The 10,806-nt window shown below is 35.0% G+C and overlaps 1 protein-coding gene across 1 annotated transcript in view; it reads left to right on the top strand.

The window, feature by feature from the left end:
• The window catches only part of LOC106870727 (dynein beta chain, ciliary), a 109,770-nt gene that overhangs the window by 86,297 nt on the left and 12,667 nt on the right, over positions 1–10,806 (top strand). The window contains exons 44-51 of the mRNA XM_052967251.1: positions 628–888; positions 2,058–2,204; positions 2,989–3,792; positions 4,359–4,499; positions 4,720–4,974; positions 5,659–5,919; positions 7,279–7,449; positions 9,924–10,046. Coding sequence (XP_052823211.1) covers positions 628–888; positions 2,058–2,204; positions 2,989–3,792; positions 4,359–4,499; positions 4,720–4,974; positions 5,659–5,919; positions 7,279–7,449; positions 9,924–10,046 — 2,163 coding nt within the window. The remainder of the gene's footprint in view (positions 1–627; positions 889–2,057; positions 2,205–2,988; positions 3,793–4,358; positions 4,500–4,719; positions 4,975–5,658; positions 5,920–7,278; positions 7,450–9,923; positions 10,047–10,806) is intronic.

Genomic DNA, 10,806 nt, shown 5'->3' with positions numbered 1-10,806 from the left:
GGTCTTCTCACGCACAGCACATTTCCAAAGGTCTCGGTCAGTAGTCATCGCCTCGGTGAGGCCCAATGTACGAAGATCTTGCCTCACCACCTCAGCCCAGGTCTTCCTGGGCCTACCTCTTCCACGGGTTCCCTCAACTGTTAGGGTGTGGCACTTTTTCACGCAGCTATCCTCATCCATTCTCACCACATGTCCATACCAGCGCAATCGTCTCTCTTGCACGCCACAACTGATGCTTCTAATGTTCAGCTTTTCTCTCAAGATACTTACACTCTGACGGGTATTCACATTGACATTACACATCCAACGGAGCATATCATCATCATCATCATCATCATCACCATCATCGTTTAACGTCCACTTTCCATGCTATAATGGGTTGGACGATTTGACTGAGGACTGGTGAACCGGATATATATATATATATATATATATGTATATATATATATATATATGTATATATATATAATATATATATATATATATATGCATGTGTGTGTGCACACACACACACCCGTACATGCAAATACGCGCACACACACATACACACACACACATACACAATTTCATTTTCTGGCAATCTACAATGTTACCTTTTCTCTATCTGTATATCTTTTTTTCTTTCAGGTTGATGACCTGAAAGCCAAGCTGGCTGCCCAAGAGGTTGAACTTGCTCAGAAAGAAGAGGATGCTAACAAACTGATAGCTATTGTTGGAGCTGAGACAGAGAAAGTTAGCAAGGAGAAACGCATTGCCGATGAAGAAGAGAAGAAAGTACAAAAGATCAATGAAGAAGTCAGCAAGAAGGCCCAAGATTGTGAAGAAGATCTTACCAAAGCTGAACCTGCCCTTATAGCAGCAAAGAAAGCTCTTGATACACTCAATAAGGTAAGTTGTTATTGGTTGTGGTGATAGCCTCAAATATTTTCATTGTGGTTATTGTTTAATGCATATCTATTCTGACCAGAAAGACTTGTGATAAAAGTTGTATGAGCTGTGACTTTTCCATATTTTATTTCAGATATTGTGTATGTAGGAATACATATTACAATGTGTTGTTTCATTTTTAAGACTGATGGGAGTTTTAGTTGCTGTTTCTAGCAAACCAAACAATCAAGTGGGTAAGGTTGGAAAGATGGATGGAATGGGTGATGAGGGTATCTTTCATTGGAAGAAGTTAGAATAAGTCACAGTGGATGAACCAAGTAATCTGTCGTCATCATCGTTGTCATCACCATCAGTATTATCACCATCATCATCACATCACCACCATCATCATTACAATCATCACTGAACCAACAAGAGAGTCTCTATGTGATTGCATGATCTGCTAGAAAGAACAACCAAATGACATCTTTCTGTGTTGAAAGGAAGGAGACATTGGCTAATGTAGTGCTATTCTATGTCATTAATTTAATAGCATTAGGAAATATAAATATCTGTAAGATAGGTTACTAAATTTCATTATTAGCCTCTCCTTTACTCATATATATACACAATAATCCTTTGCCATATTGTGGTTTATTATTTTAAGTTTATGTCGATTACCCCGTGGTGTTGTTTTGCATTTATAATAAAATAAATATATACAAATTATAAAAATAATTTTAAAAATATACAGTACAGTACTGTTTCTACTTCACAGATTTTCACCTATTGCAGGGATTTTGGAACATAACACCCGTGATAGTCAAGGGATTACTGTATATGTATATATATATATATATTATTAAAACAATAAGTTAAATTGTGGTCATAGAGTTACCAATGGTTTCATATCCACAAAAGCCGCAGCCTTGTGGACAGCTTATCAGACTCTATCCAAAGACGAAAAAATTGAACTTTCTACCATGCTTTCATCCTTTTGGGGTCGATAAAATAAGTAGCAGTTGAGCACTGAGGTTGATGTAATTGACTTACTCCTTCCCCCAAACTTGCTGGCTTTGTGTCAAAATTTGAAATCAATATAATATTATGATATAGCTATGCATATTGATGTACATTAGTTATTTCTTTCTATCTTTTTATATTTCTTTCTTATTATTTTTCATTAAAAGAGTAACTTGACAGAAATGAAATCTTTTGGAGCACCGCCTAGCGCTGTGACAAATGTCACTGCTGCAGTGATGGTTTTGTTAGCGCCAGGAGGGAAGATTCCTAAAGACAGGAGCTGGAAAGCAGCAAAATCTACTATAATGAGTAAGGTAAGGCTTATAGTACCAGAGCTGTTAAACATATACTTTGAATTGTTGAGTGTTACCATAATAGCTAAGATGGTAGAGATAGTTTTGTCCTTGGATATAGCTAAAATTATTGTAGAATATAACCAACCAGAAACTGGATATCTCATTGATATCTTCTGTTTTGTAAACCAGTAAAGTGATTCTCAGCAATTTACAGCTGCATATATAATTATTTTTTAAGACAAAATATCCAAGTGGATAGATTAGATGGAATCCAGTATGTAAAATTAAACTGTGTATATAGCAAAACAATCTTGCAAAGTTAAACTCTTTGGTAAACATTTATAATTTTATAATGTATGAATAAGAAATTAATATGTCATATGGGGTGCAAGGCAACTTCACTAGTGCTGGTGTCATGATAATTACCACCCAGTACACTCTGAAGAGGATATGACAACCTACATGATAAAATGCACCCCATACATACTGTAAACTGATTGGTGACAGGAAAGGCATCCAGCTATAGATGACAAATCACAGAGGAAATATATAAACAAGTTGTGGCCTTCCAAACCACCTAGGAGGACAGTAACTTCGAATAATAACTGGTTCAAATTTTTACAACCTGTCCAACCCATGCTAGCATGGAAAGTGGACATAAAATGAAGAAGATGGATGATGATGATAATGATGCAACTGTTTGTAGATAATTCAAATAGTTAAGTAGGTAATAATTGTATTTTTTTAAATCATTTTTATTTTGGAATATAACTCTGAAAGCATTATTATTATTGTTGTTTAGGTTGATACATTATTGGTTCAGCTGAAAGAATACGATAAAGAAAACATTCATGAAAACTGCCGTAAAGCAATTCAGGCCTACCTCACAGACAAGGAATTCAACCCTGAGTTGATAAGTGCCAAGTCCTCAGCTGCAGCTGGTCTCTGTGCTTGGGTAATCAATATTATGAAATTTTATGAGGTATTTTGTGAGGTGGAACCAAAGAGAATTGCACTAAACCAAGCAAATGCAGAATTGGCCGCTGCTCAAGACAAGCTAGCTGTCATTCAGAATAAAATCACAGAACTTGAAAAATCTCTGGCTAAACTGACAAATGAATTTGAAGAAGCTACAAATGCAAAAATGAAGTGTCAAGCAGAAGCAGATGCTACAAATAAGACCATAGTTTTGGCTAATCGGCTTGTTGGAGGACTGGCTTCTGAAAATGTCAGATGGGCTGAGTCAATCAGAGGACTGAAAAAACAAGAAATAACTCTACCTGGTGACACACTACTCATCACATCATTTGTCTCATACCTTGGATGTTTTACCAAATCATACAGGCTCGATCTCATCAATAAGCACTGGACTAATTATCTGAATTCAGTAAAGGAAATAATTCCCATATCTGAAGGCTTAGACCCTTTGACTTTACTAACAGATGATGCAAGTATTGCTGAGTGGAACAATGAGGGTTTACCTAGTGACCGAATGTCAATTGAAAATGCTACCATACTCACAAACTGCGAGAGATGGCCTCTAATGGTTGATCCTCAGCTTCAAGGAATAAAGTGGATTAAGAAGAGATTTTCTTCAACGCTGAAGGTTTGTAAAAATTGTTAACATATCTTATAGTCATTAGCTGTTATGTTGTCTTTTCTCTGCTGCTATTTTGAACTCATATACCAAGTGTCCCATAAGTAAGGAACCATTTAAAATGTACTATAATGTGAAATGCTGCCTTATTTATGGGACATTTGTTCAATTTGCTTACACACGCACACACACACACACATACACACACACACACACACACGTGGGTCTGATATGAGCATGTGTTTGTTTTTAGTGGCATTGAACCACATCTCAAACCTGTAATGTAGCAGTTCACAAAATGGAAATCAATATTATAAATACCAAGTGCAAATACATATTAGAGGTGGAAGTGATGTAGTAAATCAAAAGACAAAACTTTAAGGCAGAGCCCCAGCATGACCACAGTCCAGTGATTGAAACCAATAAAATAATAAAAGAACAAGATCACTAATTTTCATTTAGAATCAACCGATCATTTGTAAAATCCTTTGTGTATCTGTAAATATTAATATGTAACCTTTTCAGTCTGTCTATTTTTAATTGCCCTTTTCTCCTCTTTTTTTCTTTCTCTACAGGTTGTACGTATTGGTCAAAAGGGCTATCTTGAAATCATTGAGAAAGCAATATCTACAGGAGAAACTGTTCTCATTGAAAACCTTGGGGAATCTATTGATCCAGTCTTAGATCCTCTCTTGGGAAGAAATACCATTAAAAAAGTAAGACATATCCAAAAAAGAATTCCTTTTTTGTCTGGTTGTTGGTTTTATTTTTATTGCTTTAATTGTACCAAAAAGTGGAAGAACTTTAGAATTAATGTGTGATTCATTGGATTGTAATGCTATATTTATTTCTTCCTATGGAGAAAACATGAATTTTATTGTAGGGGGAAAAAAAAATCATTTTTATCTTAAAATGAAACACTGAAATATTTTCCAGGGACGAGCCATCCGAATGGGAGACAAAGAAGTGGAGTATAACTCTTCATTCCAGCTGATTCTACATACCAAACTGGCAAATCCACATTACAAACCTGAGATGCAGGCACAAACAACATTGATAAATTTCACAGTTACTCGAGATGGACTTGAGGAACAGCTTCTAGCTGCAGTTGTCAGCAAAGAAAGACCAGATCTGGAACGGCTAAAATCAGATCTTACACATCAACAAAATGAATTCAAAATTACACTCAAAGTAAGTTACATATTCTTTAAGATATGGTGAGTGAAGTAGTATAGGTAGTGTAAGTGCCAGGTGAAATGAGCTTAATCCTTGTTTTAATACAGTCTTAAGCATGACACATTACTCTACTTAGTTAAGCTTCAGCTAGCTTAACTGCAAAATAATTTATCCTTGCCACTAATATTGTTTTGGTGAACTTTGCCTTTCATCCTTCTGAGTTTATAAAATAAGTTCTTGTCAAGTACTGAGCTGACCCTTCCATTGAATTCATGACTTTGTACCAATATTAATATTGTAATTATTTGAACTCTTAGTCAAGTAACACCATCATATTTACATCAGTCTAGATCTAAAATGTTCACTAGCATAATATAAGGAAATAGATAAATGCATAAAATAGAAAAAATATAAATATACACACATCTTTGTTCCATAAGGTTTATGATACACCCAAAGTTTCCTCATAGATTCAGAACGGTCAGTAGATTTACATCTCAGTAACTTATCTGATTCTTTATAAATGATGAGACCTGTCTTACAGTTCAATAATTGAGCCAGCTCCTTATGAATTACTAGACTGTTACAAATTGCTACATCTCAGTAATTGAGTCAGGTCTATATAAATTGCTATACTAGTCTGTATTCTTACATCTTAGTAATTGAACCAGCTCTTTACAAATTATTTCTATATTCCAGAAACTTGAAGATTCTCTACTTGCTCGATTGTCAGCTGCTGAAGGAAACTTCTTGGGAGATTATGCTCTGGTAGAGAATCTTGAGACTACCAAACGGACAGCGGCAGAGATTGAAGTCAAAGTGGTTGAAGCAAAGAAAACAGAGAAGGAAATCAACTTGGCCCGAGAAAGCTACAGACCAGCAGCTGAAAGGGCATCATTACTCTACTTCCAGCTGAATGAACTGAGCAAAATCAATCCTATGTACCAGTTCTCTCTCAAGGTAAAATTACAGTGCAAGAGTTTTTGTTTTTAATTGATGTTGTTTTTGTAGTAATTGTTACTTGGCTACTGGTCAAACTTTGATCATAATTCTGAGCAGATTTATGATCAAAGGGATTCTAGTTTTATACAACCCTTCCTTTTCTCAGGTGGAACATATCTAAAACTATATTAATAAATGTGTCCCTACCTTTTTTCAAGACAAAAAAGATATGAATTGAAAGATATTTGGTTAATATTTTTAGAAGCAGCTATGCTGAGGCTCCTTTGTTGTTTTTGTAGTTGTAATTGTTTTTTATATATATCTTTACTGAATACATATAGTTAAGATAGTTAAAATATTGCAACAGTTGCTGCTATTGATGTTGTTATTCAGTTTAAGGTCAATCTTAATCTGGAAGACCTATTCTCAAAGACATTTAATCTGTGTCTATCAGTCTTCATTTTACTTAACATTCAGATATCATGTATTGAGAGCAATATTATATTATGGGTCCTTCCTTTTTTAAGATTGCAGAGTATTGTTTCAAGTACAATGAGATTGTAGCTATTAATGTACTAGACAACTAGCTAAGAATTATTTCATTTATATCCCATCATCAGCACAACATAATGTTTGTAGCTAAGATACCTGACGCTTGAATAACCTTGTCCATTGCTGCAGTTTACTTTGACACTAACATAGATTTGGTATTAGGACAAACAGCTCAAAAGTGAAATAAAATGGCTTGCCCTGAGGAAGTGGAAATATTTAAGCATTTCAAGCATTAACATAATGTACTGTTGTAGTCCCTGTGTTTAAGAAGTTTGTTGCATGACCATCTAGTGCTGGTATTGACCTCACTGTTTAAAACTTTGGGTAAGTGTCTTTATCAATAGTCTCAAAGTGATCTCTGCTCTATAAAGGAAATTTGATTGGAAGAAACTATGCTTTCTAAAATAAACATACACTTCATTTTAATGACTATAAGATGTTGCACAAGCACTCAGCTTGTGCACTCAGAGTGCAGTGCTTCTTATAGCTGAAACAGCTTTAAGTTAATGCAGTTAATTATTTAAATCCTATTCCCTTGTCATCTTTCTAATTACATATACAGAGAGATATTAAAATATGTGTCCGTGTGTATATAGTGGTAAAATGGTGTGTTGAATTGTGTCCATTCATACAAAACAGTAACTTAGCCACTCACTTCACAGATATATGTACATGATTGAAATAAGCACTGGGATCAATATGATTGTCTGAAAATCTTCAGATACAGTACTCTATCATAGCTGTGGATTAATAACTGAAACAATAAAAAAAAAGTATATATTTGTTGGTATTTCAAAGTACTAATTCCTAAAACTCTAATTTCAGGCTTTCAGTGTGGTGTTTGAAAAGGCCATAGAACGAGCTGAGCCAGCTGATGATGTTAAACAACGAGTTGTCAACTTGATTGACAGTATTACATACTCAGTTTTTATCTACACCACACGAGGACTCTTTGAGAAGGACAAACTCATCTTCACTTGTCAAATGGCATTCCAGGTAAACTTACACACACACACACACACACACACATAAACATACACACATACACACACACACACACACACAAATGGTGGGAGGAAGAGAAAACTGGGGAAGAGGAAAGAGAAAGGGAGTAGGGAGGAGCAAAATGAAAGAGGTGGTGGTGGTGGTGGTGACGGCGGTGGTAGTGGTCGTTGTCATTGTCGTGATGAGAGTGAAAAGGAAAGAAATACAAACATTTCGCTCATTGCCTGTCATCCTCTGATTGATTCATAAAAATAAAAACAAACCTTCTTGTGTATTTTAACATTTCTAAGATTCTAGGAACACTATACTATCTCTTATTTACTTAGACTGAGAAAAAACGTTTGCAATAATATTGGTCTCAAATTTTGGTACAAGACCAGCCAGTTCATTGAGAGGGGATAAATCGATTACAATGACCCCAGTGTTTTACTAGTACTTACTGTAATCAACTCTAGAAGGATGAAAGGCAAAGCTGACTTCAGCAGAATTTGAACTCAGAACATAAAGATGTATGAAATGCTGCTAAGCATTTTGTCTGGCATGCTAATGACTCTGCCAGCTCACTGCCTTCTAAGATTTGTAATAATATTAGATAACATCAAGTAAATATATTTTTGGATTGAACTGTTTGGTCTGACATCATCATCATCATTTAACATTCGCTTTCCATGCTGGCATGGGTTGGACGATTTGACTGAGGACTGGCGAACCAGATGGCTGCCCCAGGCTCCAATCTGATCTGGCAGAGTTTCTGCAGCTAGATGCCCTTCCTAATGCCAACCACTCCGAGTGTGTAGTGGGTGCTTTTATGTGCCACCAGCACAAGGGCCAGTCAGCCGGTACTGGCAACGGCCACGCTCAAATGGTGTTTTTTACGTGCCACCTGCACAGGAGCTAGTCCAGCAGTTCTGGCAACGACCTCGCTCCACAATGATAAATTGTTCCTTTAAACTTTTTTTTAATACCATCCACCCTAAGACTACTCCTAGTCCTATGGTACAAACTTTCTATTTTAAAATGGTCTAAATTAAATAATAAGCCGGCCATCAAAATTTTATGTAAATTTATGTTCTAAACACCAGTTTATTAATGACAATGTTATTTTACTAAATTCTTCATTACTTTAAAGATTAACTGAATCAAAGGCAGTGTTAAAGGTTAATGAATTTTAGATTAAAATTGATTCCATGTCACAGTCAGTTGAAGTAAGCATGTATGTACTTTGAGTTACTTGTTGTACAACTGTGGAGACATCTGGCCTTAAGTAAGACAGCTCAGGCAACAAAAACTTGACGTGGCTTTTATATTGAAAATATAAAGATAACAGAAGCTACTAATATATCAATATCAATCTGTCTGTTTGTTTTTCTTTCTTTTTCTCTCTCCTCCCTCCCTCTCTCTCTCTTTCTCTCTCTCTCTCTTGAAAGAGAGAGAGAGATTTTGATTCTGTGTGATTTACTGATACAACAGACAAAAATAGAACTAACAACAAAGACATAGAAATCAGGTCACTTGACTGGTAAGGAATAACAGCCAACTCTTCCTCAAATTACATCTTACAGAAAGGACACAATATACGATATATTTTGTTTATTTTTCTGGTTAGATTTGGAGGAAGGGGCAGTGCCTGTGGTCTTCACAACCGCTCTGAAATCTCTGAAATTTATGCCCACAATGTTTCACTTAAACAGTTACAAGCATACACCTGCAGGAAACAAGAGTTGGGAGAATATTCCAAAAAGATGACCTTCTTGAGAGGAAGGGCTGAGTGTATGGTTAATATGGGGCCAGGGTATTGGACATAGCATATATGATGTGAGGAGGGAGAGACAAGTGAGTCAGGGCTGTCTGAATGGAGTTAGCACAAGACTAGCCAGCTCTAAGAAGAAAGGGCCATTATAGTTGTGGTAGACAAGGCAGAAAGAGGAACAGCACATTTGTGGACTAGAAGCTGCAGTGTGGGTGAAGTAGATATTGTACTCCTATATATATTTATAAGATGAGATGATCATGGCTGGAATGCCTTGGATTATGGATCAGCTCAATCAGGGATGATTTCGGGATTAAATAGCAACAACTAAATAATAAAAGTCTCAAATTTTGTTACATGGCCAGTGATTTCAGTGAGAGGGGCTTAGTCAATTATATTGATCAAAGTATTTGACTAGTACTTATTTTATCAACCCCAGAAGGATGAAAGGCAAAGTCATCTTCAGTAGAATTTGAACTTATAATGTAAAGAGCTAGAAAGAATGTCACTAAGCATTTTGTCTGACATGCTAACAACTCTAACTAATTAATAATGATTTCTTTATGTAATTAATTTAATTCCAATCTAAATAACCAATAAAAGTGTTATTTATTGCAAAGAGAGTTTAATATTTCACAAACAATTATATTTTCTTTTTGATTTTATAAGGAAATCTCTAGGAATTTAATAACACAGATATTTTTCAATTTAACAGATTCTACTTTTGAAGAAAGAAATAAATGCAACTGAATTGGATTTCTTATTACGTTTTCCTTCTATTCCCAACCTTACCAGTCCTGTTGACTTCATCAACAATTTAGGATGGGGCGGAATCAAGGTATGTAAACACTTGCAAGACTTTTGTCATAAAATTTAACTATATATGGAAAAATAAAATATTTCTTTGTCTCAGTCTCTGTGTCTGTCTGTCTGTCTGTCTGTATGTATGTATGTATGTATGTATACATGCCTACATACATATATATACATACATGCAATTCATTTTTAGAGCAGTGGATCTCAAAGCAGATAAAGCTATAGATAATAGCATGCAAATATTGGGTTTTAAAATCCCTTGGATAGAAAAAGTAGAAGACTACTTGTAGGGTATGTAGATTCATGTTCCCTGGGTAGCCTTTGACATTTTATATCCAAGGTATCAAAGAGTTTTCTTAACCCAATATTTTCATGCTATTATTAGCACATTATTTACTTCAAGATTCGTTATTCAAGAAAAGAATTATTTCACATCCTCTTGAAGTTTATAAATTCTAATAGCATCAACGATATATATATATATATATATATATATATTAATAAATTATTAATAAATTATAGGGTGGCAAAGAAAATTTTAGAAATTTTATTTACCACCAGTGGTCTAGCGAGAGTAAAAACAGTCAATAGACTATGTATTATTCATTAGAAATGCAGAGACGCCTATAATTTATTAATAATGATAAAATTCTTTTTGGATGATTTTCTGTAGGAATTTCGGCATTTTGCATTTTTGTATTTGCTGCCGATTAGGTAAACCGTAAATACGCGGTATATTTTGAAAAATTAGACATAAAAAACACGAACCATGCTGCGTACTG

This window comes from Octopus bimaculoides, chromosome 1 (genome assembly GCF_001194135.2).
Source record: "Octopus bimaculoides isolate UCB-OBI-ISO-001 chromosome 1, ASM119413v2, whole genome shotgun sequence".
NCBI lineage: Eukaryota > Metazoa > Mollusca > Cephalopoda > Octopoda > Octopodidae > Octopus > Octopus bimaculoides.
Note: the sequence above shows the minus strand (reverse complement) of the source record. Positions and strands in the feature narration are given on the sequence as shown.